Genomic DNA, 16712 nt, shown 5'->3' with positions numbered 1-16712 from the left:
CTGGGGTTTCTCTGAAGTAAGGTTTGTGGGATGCCAGCCAGTTTCTTTCCATAGTTGTGATCAATTCTACACAAGTTCACAGATTTTTTTTTCTCAATGTATTTCACACCACTGATACTGACTATCAATGAGAAGATACTTACTTCCATATCAATGATTTGCAAACATGCAAACACACATGAAAAGAACTTTTGCTTATCTGTAAATTTGTAACAATACGAGTGGGAAGTAAAATACAAAGAAAAATACCACTGCATACATTTCTTAGTCAAGATGTGTTTAAATTCAGACCATAGCCTGAAAGGCCTACTAGGATTTTTCATAAGTAAACTTCCAGTGATGACCAATCAAGGTGACCTTTTCTAAGCAATATAACATTCAAAACAACTGTCTCTTTAGAGACAGAGAGATTTTTAAACATCTTTAGTTTGTGTGAAGGCAGCCAAAGCAAAGCAGACAGCATCAACTGAAAGACAAGTGAAACATCAAATCCTATTTAATTTGAACAGACCTATTTGATAGAGCTGATCTGGGGTGGCTTCTCCTGGTTCAGTCCTTGTAGTGCAATGAAAGGAGATGAGTCCTTTCACCTTGTGCAGTTGCAGTAACCATTTGGGGCAAGCTGTTTCATAAGCCATTTTTGTTCCCACTCAGACTTGAGATGCCAAGCTGAACTGGATGAGGCATCTATGTAACCCATCAAGTAAAGGAGGAATTGAAAATAAGAAGAAATATCACCCTTTTGCCCCAAAAGGAGAAGAAAGGGTACTGAGGCATATTGTTCTTCAAAATGCTATGTTTCCCATTTATGAAAAATATCCCAGGGAAAGAAATAGAATCTTAAATAATATTGAAGTCCTGTTTCTCCAGACCACGCGAAAGAAGAAAGTAATAGTGAAATGGCTTTGAATTGCTCAAGAAAGGCCATCCACAGTGGTAATGATGGGAGGTTAGCCCAGAGAGCAATGTTAGCCACACTTGCACAAACACACAGCATTTCCTCAGTTTAATACTGAGACCAAATAAGAAACCAAAAATAGCTCTTCTGCTTTCATGCTCTCAAGCAAAGTATTTGTGAAAATTATTCTTTAACATGGTAGGGATGTCTGTGAGCTTTGTCCTTTTGTATCACTTGCCCAGTTTAAATGCAGATAATTGCACATTAGTATAATTTTGTTAAACATCCTTGCCTTTTGACCTCTCTCAACACTGTTTTCTTTTCTGAAAAACATTCATCTTATACTGGGAAAAGCAGGGAGTTACAACTCCCTGCTTTTCTCTCAGCTTTCCAGCTATGACATAGTTTTGAGCAGCCACTGCAAAAAATGGACCAAGACCTTAGACTGGCCTTGAATAAAATGAAGTCACATCAGCCACAACCATGCAAAATAAGCAAGAAAAGAATAAACCAATCATCCCAGTGAAATACTTTTTGTCCTTGATACCTGTTTTTTAAAGGTAAAATCCCACATCCAATTATACTGACTTGTATTCTCTCAGATACATAAGATGCTTCAACTCCTGATTTTAACCTAACTTGGTGCTGAAGATGACCTTGGAAATAGGCAGGTAAGAATACCAAAACTGATACTGTCTAAGCAAGCCTGAAGCCAGGTGTTTTTTTCCCCCTAAATTCCAACCCATCTTTCCATTAATTTAGCTTTCTTCTTGCCAAAGATTATTTTTTCTGGCCATTTCAATTGATGCTAACTGTGTAAATCCTTTAGGAATTAATGGAAGAGAGACTTATGTGTTGCCAGACCACAGATGAGCTCATAGCCACACAAGGAAATTAATTAATAAGGAAAGACTGAGCTGCATTAGTTTCAGTCAATTTGCACATTCCAGGGATCACTAGTAAAGTAACTGTTGTCATAATATTTTTTCTTTTAATATTAAAAAGTATTCAGACCACACAGCTGAACCCTGCCCTACAGAATCTTCAAAATTCTGTGCTACAGGATGTGCATCTGTAATTCCATTCACTTGTCTGCTAGACACATGTGCATTACAGGGCATAATTTGGCCCATCATTATGTTTTCCTAACATAAATTAACATTTTTCCCAAGCTACCAAGCCAAACACAACAATAACTATTGGCAGTATCTCTACAGTAAGATCTAAATATAAACTCAGGGTCTATAAGATGCTTACCATAGTGTTGTAATTTGGTTCAATACTGAAGGGTGAAGAAGCACCGTGCCTTTTGGAGAGCTGCCCATCATTCTTTTCTTTGCTTAGAACATCATAAATGGGGCTTGGAGGTTTCTGATCATGTAGATTTTTTTTCGGCTGCCTTTCCAGGCACTGTGGGGCACAATTAACTACTTCAAAAGCCCCAACATCAGAGTTAAACTTCACTGGCTGGGCAAATGTCTATAAAAGAAGTTAAGAAAGTTTATGGTACTGTAATAAGTCAATTGTCATTTAACAAGTTACTTTTTATCATATAGAGGCATCCTACAGAATAAAAAATTGCATTAAGAGGCTTCTTTCTCTTGAGGCCTAAAATAGTAATTTTTCTGCATTCTTGTTTTTGCTGTATAGCTTTCCAAAGCATTCCTACTTCTTTTATCTCAACAATAATTAATTGTCAAGAATTGAATTCATTCTAGATAACAGACCATTCTTTTTCACATGTAAATAATTGATTTAGTACATTAATGTCTAGAATATATAATTAACTGTGACTTTAGTAACTGTCCTACAGAGAAGTACTCACCTACAAGAGGATCAGATCTCCAGTATTGTTCTCCCATTTGTTATTATCAACAATCAAGGCATGAAAATATTAGCAATGAAACTGACCTTTTAAATGTGAGATGCATTTGAGGAGGATGAAGCGGAAGATTTTCATGTGTAGGAAAGGTTTTTCACCATACTGTTACCTGTAGTTCAAACAACTACCAAAACCCATGTTCTGTAGTAAATTTTATTATATATCACTAGTTCAGTCAAATAGTGTATAATAGCTGAGATGGATTAAACTTCAATTTTAGCCATGCAATTGTGACTTTTGACAACTCACAAAACCCCACTGCATGTGTGCACACTAAAACAGAGCCATCTTTCATCTTTTAAGCTCTGGTATTGGGTATTTCCTTAAAAGACTACCTTTCAAATTCTCTTACTTGAAATGAAGAGGAAAAATATGGATGGATTTTACAGAAGTCATAGAGGATACCCGTGACAGTTATGAACAGGAGATTATATAGAACTTCTGTGCATTATAGACTTCATATTATGTAGAATATATAAGCATCTCTGCACTCAGCTGGACAACAAAGCATGCTGTATTTAAGTACTCAGGAAACTATGGCCACACCTAGACCTAGCGCCAAAACTCATTTTGGTTTTGTTCCAGACAGGGTCCCACCTGGTGTTTGTACAGTTGTCATTCCCCTGCACTTAAGAAGAATATTTTATTTGTTCAAGTACTGTATTTTTAATTTCCTTGAACTTTTTCACATATCACATATATGCACACATAGACATAACTCATATACATTCTAAATACTTTAAATACATGCTAAATATAACGTAGAAATATATTACAGAACAATTTGATTCTTCACACCTGTATAAGTTCAAAGTAATGGTGTTAGTGTCATCTATTTTGTAACTTCTGTTTGAAGCCCCCTTGTTGATCAGTGTCTTGTAGAGCAATGCCCAGAATGGAACCATGTGGCTGCAACATGTTTTTTCAACATTCCCTACTTATCCCATAATGTCTCACTGTGGAGGCTCAGCCTGGCAAAGCACACAGCATGTGAGAGCTTTAAGTGTACGATTAGTGCCTATGACATCAGACAGTCACTGCTCAGGGCCCTGCACTGAATTGCATGAGTCTGTCCGGTTACCTAACTTCAGCTGAAATCATGGATTGGTTTTTGTTCTCTGACACCTTCTGCCTCTTTTGGCATTAATTTTCTCCAGGGCACTCTGCAGGTTTCAGTGCTTTTTCTTTTCCAGATGTACTGAACAGCATCTAAAAACCTTTTATGTGTAGTAGATTCCCCTACATTCAGAACTCCTCCAGTTTGCAATGTGCACGTTTCATTTACTTTCAAACCTAATTTGGGCTGCTACCAGCTTTTAAGTGACTAACTGTGCAATCTTAATAGCCTTCAAATATTTTCTTCCTTATATATTCTTTTGTGTTTTACATAAAGAAACAGGAAACTAATAAAAAAAGTACTTGAGCCTCTTAGGATTTGAAGCACTCTCACTTGTGAAAAAAAAAGCAAACAAAATGCAAATTTTATAATAAAGGGCTTTGTGACTAGACATGATGAGATTTAGTTCCATGTTTTTCAAATTGAAAACCAAGCAAATACAGTATTAGTTTAGCACATATATCTACCTTTATTTAATAATTTGTAACTTACTCTAGATCTATGGTTTTGTAATACATATTCTATTTAGCTGAACAGAAAACTATGGCAAATTTAATGTAGTGAAATGAATGCTAGTGACAATTTTTAAAATGTAAAGTGTATTGTTGTTTTGGGAGCCTGACCACCAATCATTTATGAGACAAATATCCTAATGTTGCAAAAGAACATGCACTGATGGGATAGGAAGATTTAGACTTCATACACTACATACTTGACTGAAAAAGGGGGTTCTAGTCCAGACTTTTGGGGTTTGGATGTAGTTACTCATCCCCAGGGAGATCAAAAGGCATGCACACTTCTTCAATCAGTCAGAGAGTAACCAGCTGATTTGACACTAGTAAGGATGCATCTGGAATACTGCATCCAGTTTTGGGTCCCCTGTACAAGAAGGATATTCACATATTTGATCAAGTTCATCGGAAGATCACCGAGATGGTCAGTGGCTGGAGGACTCACCCTTAAGGGAGAATCTCTAGGAGGACTAGCAGCAGCCTTAGCATATTTACAAGGACATTGCTGAACAGATAAAGCCAGGCTTTTTACAAAAAAAACCACCGCCAGAACCTGATTTCTTGTAGGACACATTTTCCCAGTTACCATACAGGAGAGAGGATCAGTCAATCCATTTCCCTTTCAGTATCTGAAGAACTTTGGGGCAAAACACACAATCAAACCATTCTCACACATTACAAGCCACAAAAAAAATGCACCAATAAACTGTTCAGTACTCTTTAGCAAACTTAAAACCTTTCCAGTGGAAGTCAAATACTGTAAAATCCTATAACACTTCACAGGACAGTAATGAGGGATGTTTATGGCACCACCAATATTTCGTCATTGCAATAATGAGGAATCTCTTCAGTGAAGATGCCTGTGTTAAGGAGTGGATGATAGTCTGCACTATAAAGGGAAAAAATTATCCCTGCCAATCTAATATACTAAGAAATGTCTTTCTTACCCCACATTTGGCAAGTGGTTTTGGCTTTTTACAGACAAGTAAAATATACTAACCAAAGACTAAGTGTATCATTCCCTTTAGTTTGAGCCAATTTTTGATGCTTTGAAGATAGAAAGGGAACTCTCCAGAAAAATTATACCTCAAGATGTTAAGAAAAAATAAATCAGGTTTGGCAGGAGCCTTGAAGCTTGGGCTTCATACACTGTCAATGTAGCACAATAAATAAGATCAAGGACTTGAGAATACCAACAAATAAGAAGTATACAGACTTTGCAAACTGTTTAACTCACAGACAATTCTCCCCCCAAAGCCAGTATGACCAATGTCAACTCAGTGTAGTAATCTCAGCTTCAGAAAAAAATCTCTGAGCAAATAACAAAAAGCTGTTTTCAGACTGTGATACAGCAATACTATTAAATAAATAAACAAATGCATGTACTTTTTTGACAGCAAAGAAATTTCTTAGCTGTCAAATGCACATTAAATATGGTTTTCAGCTGAAAAACAAACAGAATACATAATTCTGAAACCTGAAGTTATACACTTAACTGAAGGGAAGACAAATTTCTCTCAGTCCTCCCATAACAGAAACCAAAACAGCATCCATCACCATGTTGCCAGGATATCAGACATATAAATCTCACTGTTCTCCGTCTTAACAGTTTTCAGATACACTCAACTTTGGATACAATTAACAAATGTGTAAATATGCTCACATGCCAGACCCAAATAAAGTAGTTTGATCCCAAGAAAAAAAGAATGACCACAGCTTGGCTGCTTCTTAGGTTAAGAGTGGGAGTGAATAGAGATCTCATCCTTGAGCATTGCCAAAACTTCCTTTAGAAGGGTATATGTATATCACAAATAAATGTCAGTGAGAGTCTACACCAGAAAAGAATTTGAGCTGCTCTATCAAGTATCTGGAAAAATTCGCACTACACATGGTCAGTGCAAAATCTCCAACTGACTTTAATGAGCCCAGGATTTCCCTTTTGCTGATGAGTAAGACAAAAGTAATAATTACATATCACAATCTAATTAAGAGAGAAGAACATTTAGAGTAAACACACTATTAATAAGGAATGTAGTCAGGAATGCTTTGCTTGTTTCTTTCAATGTCAAAGACATGATGCAAGTTTTAGTCCTGGGTAAGTCTCAATGTAACATGCATGTAGGACCTTACTTCTGTCAAAGGCTTTTTAAGGGAGGTTATATTGGCAACTGCAGCCTCCCTCCTCACACCTGGAAAAAACAAGAGGAAACTAATGAGCATGCACTGATGCCTTGAACTGATGATTTGATGTATGGAATTATTCACTCATCTTCAAAGCAGTGAAGGACCTGAAATGTGCAGCAGAATGAATTGCTTTTTTGCTTTCTGCCCTTTCTGTAATCTGCTATTCAGATCAACCAAGATTTTTATTTGTGACAGCAGCAGGTTTTCAGGACCTTTCTGTCTTCAGAAAGACAGACTGGCCTGAGCTTTGTTACTTGGGCTTTAACTGTTTTCAGAATCATCAAATGCTGCATCAAATGCTGGACCCCAGACTACTTGGAGGAGAGCTTTTACAGCGAGAACAATGTTTAAAAGAAATATTCTTCAAATCTAAAATGTATAAAATTATGGTCACTTAGTAGATTTCTGCTTCAAGGGAAACCAAGAACCAGGGATTTGCCACCAAATTATCATCTCCTGAATGTGCTTCAATTGAGGCACAAGGTAGTGCTTTTGTCTCTAGTGTAACTCCTTGAGGTTGCAAAGAGGAGTGTGCCTTCCTCAGCATCACTGGTAACCGGAAAATGACAGGTAAGACCCAGCACAGGCTTGGGATGGAACGAATAGCAAGCAGCCTGCAGAGTGCAGGAGAAACAAGTTGGCATTACTGTGCTTGCCTTCAACACTGAGCTAGATGGCAATTTCTGACTTCTGAATTTTCATTCCTGACTAAACATATCCTTGGATGCTTTTAATGCATGGATCAGAGATTCAAATTCTAGTCTGAACTCCTAGAAATGGAAATGTATCCAGGCCAACGTTTCTCTTAAATCTTTCATTTTACATTAGTTACTAAGGAAGGTGTAACTCATTTGTATGTCATGTAATTGGTTTCTGCTACTGTGAAATCACTGTACTACTGGCAACAAGTTCCCTCCTGAGGTTTTTTGTATTATGTATTTCAGAAATACTTCCTGTAAATTACACTTTATTACAGTATATAGCTCTTTGGAGTACCTAGATATTTGTCAGATTACACTGAATGTCATTATAACACAAGAATCACTTAGGGGATATGCTGTAAATCAAAATAAACCAAAAAAAACCCACATGAAAAACCTGCTGCTGCCATAGCAAGTCCCCAGTGATACAATTTTCCATCTGCTAATGGTGCATTATAAATCAATGCAGAGGCAGTCCCTTAAAATAAGCATTTGCTCCCCCTGATTTCTTGTATCAAGTCTCACAATATTTTCAGTTTAACTTGTTGCCTAACTACTAGCACACCTGGGTAATACTGTTCCCAGGCAACAGTGTATAATCACAACAAGAATAAAGAAATGGAAACTTCAATGCACTGTTTTAGTAGAAGCCTTCTGAGAAGGAGAGGGAAATCAGGAATGTAAGGTATTCAAACCACAGAACTCAAGGCATTAATAGAAATTAATCCTGAAGAGAGTAAATCCTTAGGAAAAGATCAAAGAGAAAGTAAAACCAATTATGAGAACATTACAGTTAAAAATAGCTAATAGAGCATCTGTTTTCATGAAGATATGTAAATATGTAGAAGAGAGACCATGCGTCATCTTAGAAACCTACCAAGATTACCAGCATAAAACAGTGTTTACTCAGGAGTAACTGTGAACTCTTTTCTGTGGGCTTCCAGAGCAATCAGGAGTGTCTGGACAATTGCTGCAGTTCAGAGCTGCTAAGCTGTACCAGGACTGTGGGATGAGGAGCCCTCTGAGGCTAAGGAGAATTTTGGCCTCTAACAGATGTCCTGAAATTTGTGTATGTCCAAGAAGATTAAGAGACTAAAAAGGCTGAACTTCTTAGCCACTCCATCCTCTGAAATTTGGGGAAAACTTGAAGCATAGTTTCCAAATCAGCAGCAAAGGCATGGAGGACGGTATTCCTGTGCTAGAACAATCTGTGGAAGAAGGCCTGGGTTTAAAACCTAAGTAGTTAGGCTTGGATTTAAACAGATATCCTAAGGCAGCTGGGGGGGTGGGTTGGGGACATGGACGTATTGGGGAAAGTAAAAAATCAGTCTTCTCACCACAGGTTTTGTTCCATCTGTCTCTCTCTAACTTTGTATACTCCCCTTGCAGTGTGGTGAAAGCATGCAAAGACTGAATTCCTGAAAGAAGTCAGTATTGATGCTGTGCACAAAACTCACTCTGACACAGAGTTAATACCACCAGATTTTATTTTATGATTAAAAATTGGCATGAGGACCCCATCCTACCATCCTTAGTAGTGCAATTTCCATGCTGTGTACATTTACACAAATCTGTGATGTGGCTTAGAGAGACAGCTATGTCTGGTTCAATTTAGTAAGCCAAATCATTCAGTTATGAATCACAACTGAACTAACTTCATTAGTGCCTTCACCAAAGTCTGAGGTCCAAGGAGCATCAAGAAATATTCTGCCCTCTCCTAATGCTGGCACTGGTTCCTACCAATCAAGCTGTAGAATGGATCTATGTTCTTGTAGTGTAGCCTGTTGGACTGAAGTGCCTTAGGAAGGGAACAGGCTGTGGGGCAGCCTGTGGCACATGGAGTGGAAGCCACAAGTGACACTGTGGGAAGGCCTGTGCCACCTGGCAAGGGATTTTGAATGTAAAGTGTCAGAGCCAAGACTACTGAGATGAAGTTGGATGAGGTTGCCACACTAAGGAAGCAGGACTGTACATGTGACTCTCAACAGAGTGTGGGGAGGCAGGCTAGTAAATAGGGAAAAGGAGCAAAACATAGGAGAACTGGTTAAATACAAGATACCGGGTATGATGGTCTAACTGTAACTGGATACTGTAACAGAATACAGTATAAGGCTGCATCCTTCTAGCTGCAAATGCAAGAGGAAGAGGAGGGAAGTGACAACTTTAAAACCTTCCAAGCCATGAAGAGAAAGAGTTGTTTCTTGAGCTTAAATGTTAATTAATCACTGAATGCATTGCCAGAAAACTACAAAAGGAAAAACATTTCTTATGTCATCATGTTGTGACACTGTAATAGAAGTGAACAACTTTTAAATAATTATTTATGTCTTTTTCATTTCCTAGTCATATCATTTTAGTGCACTGTGATTTAAATACATAAATGATTAATGACATAAGTTTAAATACATAAATAACCTAGGAATCTTGGTGGACAAGAAGCTGTCCACAAACCAGCAGTGTGTCCCTGTGGCCAGGAAAGCCTGGTGTACATTAGGAAGAGGACTGCCAGCAGGTTGAGGGCTCTTCAGTACATGAGAGATGTGGAGCTACTTGAGCGGTCCAGCAGAGGGCTACAAAAATATTAAGGAATATGGAGCAGCTCTCTTATGAGGAAAGGCTGAGGGAGCCAGGCATGTTCACCCTCAAGAAGCGAGAAATAAGAGGGGCCCTTATCAATGTCTATCAATATCTGAAGGGAGGATGATGCCAGGCTCTGCTCAGTGGTGCAGAGCAATAGGGCAAGAGGCAATGAGCAGATACTGATGCACAGGAAGTTCCGTCTGAACACAAAGAAGAACTTCTTTACTCTGTGGGTGACTGAGCACTGGAACAGGCTGCTCAGAGAGGTGGTGGAGTCCCCCTCACTGGAGATATTCAAGAACCATCTGGACACAATCCTGTGCTACATGCTCTAGGATGACCCTGCTTGAACAGGGAGGTTGGACCAGAGGACCCACTGTGATCCCTTCCAACCTGACCCTTTCTGTGATTCTGTAAATTTGCAAGAGAACATCTGTCCCCAGAAGTCCAGATACTGGGCTATTCTTACTGATAATAACACTGAGCAGTAAGAGTTGCTACCATTAAAATACAGCTATATGGCAAAACATAAAATTTTCCAAGATGGATTAAGTCCCACTTAATCTTAGTAAGGCATTTTTTTGTATTTGCAAGGGATTTCTTTAAGGTACTTACCGGAAGACTCAAAAATTCATTAAAGTAATCCACAAGCATATCATCTGTGGCTAAGCATTCTTCCTATAGAGAGATAAAACCACAAAGTATGGCTTGTAATAATCTGCACTAATATTTGAAAGCACTATTGCCTTAAACAATATTTTTTTCCATGAGATATGACATGGAAGCTTTTGCAAAGCATTATTTCCCATTTTTGAGGATATAGTCATTGCATCACTGTTATATTCTAGCCATTGCACACTACCAAGGTCCTTAGCAATTTAAAATACACACATGAAGGGTAAATCCTTTGCCAATGAATTTACAAATAAAGCCTTCATAAACCAAACAGCTTCTAGATGCTGAAAGTCTGCATGTAAACTTTTGAAAAGATGTGCGTAAGTTAACAATCTAGAAATTCCCCACATTGTACCTTTCTCTCTTGCACTTGGGAAGAAGGAGAGTATAATATTTCACCAGGGCCACCTTCTGCTCTCACACTGCTGCTTGGGGATGTTTGGGGACTAAAAAGGAATACACTAACCTATAATTTGACTCAGTAAGCAAGCAGTATATGCCATACTTTGAATCTGGCAGAACTGAGAGGCTTCCTGTTGACCCCATCAGAAGTGAAGACTGTATCTGTAGGTGTTTTTGCATCCCTTCTGATTTTAAATCCTGTTAACATGACTCAAAAACTGTAGACTAGAAGTTGATTTTTTCTGCTGTTGACAAATATGAAAGTATGGCTCCAAGTTTACTTTTACTGTACTCAATATCTCCACCATCCCCATTTCAATTCAACAGAGGGTAAAACCAGATCATTATTCCACTGGTCTTAGGATTATGTGTCTTCAGTTTAATGAAGACATTTAAATATTTTTTAATAGTTAAATTTATCTAAATATTCTATAATTTCAGCCTTGCAAGGCAAGGAGAATGCACTTTAATGTATTTGCCAAGAGGAGCAAAGGTGTTGCAACACAAATCTTTTTTCTCTTTCTTAAGTTGATAGCACTGAACTGTACAAGTGAAGAATAGCACTAAAGAGAGGTTATGAACTGTGTACAGGCAGGCAGTATCTTGATCCAAACTCCAGTGGTCTAACCTAAATACAGATAGCTTGTTCCCAGATAAGGAAGAAATCTGAGATAGCATGCATGACAAGTCAGGACTAGACCTGATGGGGTTTGTCTGGCCCTAGTCTGCCAGCATTTATTCCTTAGCGCTTGTGTTTGCTGTGGTGACTGATGCAAAACAGGCAAGGTAGCCCGAGCTCATTCCTAGAAAATGCTGCCAGTGCTGAAAGCAAGGCTTTCATGCCTTATTGGATCACAGGCCTGTGGCCCAATGCAATTGCAGTGCCATGGACCTAGAGATATTTGGGCACTGATTAAACAGAGGAATTTACCAAAGTGTCTAACCCATTTTGAAATCAACAGAGAATCCTCTTAGTAATGTCAATAGGCAACCAGATCCAGAAGTTTCAATTCTCCAAATGTTAACACAATTAGGAAAAGAAATTAATTAGAACAAGCTATAGTCAGCCTCATGTTTGGCTTGACACTGACAAGAATGAATCTTGAGATAGAACTAGAAATGATAACATATGATGAAAATATTTTATTGTTTCAAAGGACTTATTAAAAACAATTTATTATTGGCTAAAGTATAAGCTCTTTAGGACCATGCAGGTAACATGTTTTTCATTTCCCATGGATATTACTCTTTGTAGTCTCATATAAAAGCAAGAAATGTAGACACACTGGCTGATTAATAGATAAAAGGTTTATGATCTTATTAATGTGACCTTTATTACTTACTGCATCTACACATGATATACTTTCCTCTGGGTTTTGGAGAGTTTTTGTAGACAGTCTTACTTTCATTCAAAATCAATTGCACTTTCTTATGTGCACATTATAGGTTAGGGAGTTGCATATACTATAGTTTAGACTTTTGTTTCAGAAAGCATTTGGTTTCATTTTCCTTCCATGCCATTTCTCCTGCAGCACATTCTAAATTATGACTAGAAAAAGCTGCCTTAGAATTGCAATGGGAGGTTAAGGTGTGCTACATTTGGTCCAAAACTTGTGCTTATGTTGGTTCTACTTATGGTAATAAACACTATAAATAAAACAGTATCTAGAAATTCCCAAAAGCAATAGCAATACATTTCTATTTTTAAATATACACTTACAAAGGCATCCAAAACAGGGAATAGGCAAACACTACCTGAGCTGCAACAGTAAACGTGTCATTTCTTATGCGGCAACAGACAAACATATATATCTTTCAAACAAGAAGACAAACATCAGGGAAAACCTACAATGTGTTATGAGCAAAGGGCAAAAAAGGCAAAGTAAGGAGATTGCTAAACTTGTCATGTTGAATCTTCCAGTTTGTTTCCTTCTTTCATCCTAATTCACTTTCATTTCCATCTTTATTCTCCATAGTCTCGTTACTTTTTTTTCTAATTATTTTCAAACTAAGTATTTTGTCTGCCAAAATTTTAAGAAATTTCTCAGTAATCCATACTTACAAAAAAGAAATAAAAAAACAGACTATGTTTTTCAAAATGTTTTTTTGCTTTTTTTGCTCCATTGCTGCACGAAGAAAATCACGACCAAGCCTTATAAGCATACTTACTAACATTTCTTCTGTTATACATGGAGGTTCTGAAAAGAAGATATTAAATATTATATGTTATCCAAGCAATGCAGTTAATCTATTTCAACTACAATACAACAAAAAGTAGTGAGGCATGACAACCGTCCTGGGTATTCTGAAATAAAATAACTTAGTCTGAAGAAATGAAATAAACTAAGAATAAGCTGTAATGTTGACCTATGCATGAAAATATTAACTATCACAAGAATTCTTTAAATATAAGTCAAGTATTATTTAAATATATTATTTCTTATACACATCATTTAACTTCATGTCAGCTTTCCCCTGCAAAATTAATAACTAGAAGCTTGGTCGTTCAATGAGAATACAGATTTACATGAAACTCTCGAAGATTTGAACAGCAAATATTACAAATCATATGATAAAATTAAAAAGATACAACTGTGTTCCCGAATAATCAATTCTCATTCGGTCTAGGAGAACATCCTGCCTTTAGTGACGCCATTTGAAGGGAGTAAAGTTCTCTCCTCGGAGTGATGAGTTCTGCCGGGCAGCTTTACACGCGTCAGTTCAAAATGCCCCTGTTTGCTGCCACCGACTCTGTACCTGAGGCCGCCACGGAGCCAGCCCAGCCCTGCGGGGAGAGCGCCACGTACCCGTGGTGAGCCTCTTGGAGCGCATCCCGGCTCCGGCACCCGCCGGCCGCGCCCGCACGGGTGAGATCCCGGGGGGCAGCGGCAGCAGCGGCCTCACGGGTGAGATCCCGGGGGCCAGCGGCAGCAGCGGCCTCACGGGTGAGATCCCGGGGGCCAGCGGCAGCTGCGGCCTCACGGGTGAGATCCCGGGGAGCAGCACCGGGGCCGCCGGGCCCGGCCGGGGCCTGTGGCCGCCGCGCCGTTACCATGGCGCTGTAAACACGGCCCGGGCAGTGCCCGGCCCGGCCCCGCGCTCCCTCAGGGAGGACAGTCCCAGAGGAGATGGCTGAGAAGCAGAAATCTGAGGACGCTTGGAGCCAGAAATGAAACGAAACACTCTCAGAATGTTAGTTTCTGCCTTGGCTCCAGCATGTAAGAAAAAGTCACGTTTCTGGTGGGATCAGCGAAAGCTGTGTGCAGAGAAGGAATTCGGGGTCCTATATGAGAATTTCAGAGGGATTTAGATGTTTCACAACTGGGATCTGAAAACCATCCTACCTTGCAAGTAGTTTATCCTAGAACTGCATAAATCCTTCAGGATTTTTTTGGCATGAAAGTTCACTCAAAGGTTCTCTGCTTGTTTCCAGACCAGCACTGCTTTTAGTAGCTTGGCAAAAATCCCACTGGGATGAGTTGTACAAGATGTCATGGATGCAAGGTACACGAAGGGCTCCTTTGAGAAGCCAAATCCATCAGCTGGACTTGGGAAGTGCCCAAAAGGGACTAAGACCTTGCCATTCCCAGAAAACTATAATTTGTATCCCCCTTCACAGAGCAGAGTAGTATATCCAGTTGTAACACTCAACTGTGAAAAAAAGTTTTATTTTAACTCATATATGACTTCGGTAGAATCCATGGTTAAGTAAAAACAGAACAAATGCACATGCCCAGGGACTGCAGCTTAAAGTCCAGAAGCTGATGAGTGTTAATAATGAACAAGCAGCAAATCTGTTACTATAGAGGCAGGGAAAATGGCTTCATCTCCTAGAAACACATTATACTTGGCACCCTCTAGTCCAGATGTGCATTCCCACTCCAGGGGATGCCTGCTCAAATAGAATCACTGATCTAGTTACTAAATGGCAGAATAATACTTCTTCTATTTGTCTTAATGGAGTATTGTTAGCTGTGTGATTAGATTTTAAGGGTGGTTTGGGTCAAGGGGTGAGAGGGTGGGGGGTGTCCCTTAAGGGGACAATAGTATTTCCAAAGACCAGAAAGAGAAGCTGAATAATGTGTTATTCAAGATATACATTTCAGGCAAATGTTTCATGTAAATATATATACACATATATATGTGTGTGTGTATGTGTGTGTGTGTGTGTATCTGGAGAGCATATTCAACAGAAGTAAAGAATAAAATATGAAGATTCAGACAAGTTAGCTACGGACAATTTAAATATCAGTCTTCTGATGAAGTACTAACTGTTCTTATATTCTCTGTATTGCAGATTCTATTCAATAAGACATGACAAACTAGGTCAACATTGAATTACCTAGTGCTGTGTATCAGGACATATTGTGTTGTCACTATGAAATACTTCAAATAGGTATACTTAATGTATATGTAAGAGAAATATGCATAAAAGCCCATAAAATGTTAAACCTTTCCAGCAGGTAGAATTGCACTCCATTGTATTATGAACCTGGATTGTCTCATAACCAAATGACTTAATATGATTTTAAATGTTTAAGCTAATGTTCATTCCACTCATTTTCCCCCTGCCCCTCTTTCTTTCTGATGTAGGTATAAACACAGTCTGCAGTGTGTAACTTTCTCCTAAACTTCCCTAATTGCTTGCAATTTTTGAAGAAAAAACAACAGAAACATGATGAATGAACCTTTTTTTTAATTAGAAGTGGAAGTTGCAAGACAGCTCAGAAACAACTGAAGTCTGGAAATGAGTCAATTAAGAAAAATAAAATTGGAAAGGTCCCTTTCCTATCCTTCTGTCATCAGGTATATAAAACTCTTAGGTCTTTGTGCTGTTTCAATGTGCTTCAAAAATTACATTTAGGATTAAGTTCATCAGAAAATACACATTGTACTCACTCATGGAGAATCTATTAGCAGTCATCATCACTTTTTCATTATCTTAGTTAACAACACAAATTTAGGTCAAATACCTCATGTGTGTTCATTTTGCTCCTGATTTTATATTGCCAGTTAAAAGTTCACCAGCTAGTGAAGCTGAGATATAAAGATCAAGCTATTTTTTCTCCATTTTCACCTTTTTCTTTCCATGCTCTTATTTTATTTTAATTTTTATTATTATTTAGCTTAACAGACCTCCAAGCCTACAGGATGTTCCATAAACATAGTTAATATTTATCCCAAAAAAACATCTTTCTCTGTAGTAAAGAGGAATGGCTAGACAGGATGGGGAATAAGTTCTAAAAAAGGAGATACCTATAAAATACTGACCAAAAGAAAGAAAAACCACTAAAAGTAGATTTAACATTGTTAGAAATTTTAGAAAATAGTAATTTTTCAGAAGTCTGTCACATCACAGGAAGAGGCTGCACTGGAAAACAAATGGAAGGAAAATGTCAGCTGGTCCACTTCATACCTGCTGGCATTTCCATCCTCCACTTATTTATGAAGAACCATTTGGAGAGGTGAACTTTCAGCCAAGACTTTAATCTGTCCTCCACAGATCTCTGGGATTTATGCTTTCAGCCATTTGTCAGGGTAAGGATTTCAACCTATTACCCAGGCAAAGCGGATCAAAACTGCTGAGACAACTTTGCCCTCAAAGAACCACATGTATAAGCTATGCCAGCTTGCTGGATGAACAAGCTTCCTTGGAACTCAGGTACAGACAAAACATAAACTGGGTTGCTTTACTAAATCCAAGTGCACACTTGTGCTTGATTCCTGACAGTGGTCATATTGAAGTAATGAATTTTCACAT

General features: G+C 38.4%; 1 protein-coding gene across 1 annotated transcript in view; it reads right to left on the bottom strand.

Moving 5' to 3' along the window:
- The window catches only part of RGS22 (regulator of G protein signaling 22), a 57509-nt gene extending 43396 nt beyond the window's left edge, over positions 1 to 14113 (bottom strand). Inside the window, 4 exon segments of the mRNA XM_023920721.2 lie at positions 2156 to 2377; positions 10490 to 10552; positions 13121 to 13149; positions 13709 to 14113. Of these exon segments, the coding sequence (XP_023776489.2) occupies positions 2156 to 2377; positions 10490 to 10552; positions 13121 to 13149; positions 13709 to 14006 (612 nt within the window). The 5' untranslated portion in view covers positions 14007 to 14113.
- Positions 14114 to 16712: the final 2599 nt, after the last annotated feature.

Source organism: Cyanistes caeruleus, chromosome 1 (genome assembly GCF_971803275.1).
Source record: "Cyanistes caeruleus chromosome 1, bCyaCae1.hap1.1, whole genome shotgun sequence".
In the NCBI taxonomy this organism is placed as follows: domain Eukaryota; kingdom Metazoa; phylum Chordata; class Aves; order Passeriformes; family Paridae; genus Cyanistes; species Cyanistes caeruleus.
This window is presented reverse-complemented; position numbering and strand designations above follow the sequence as displayed.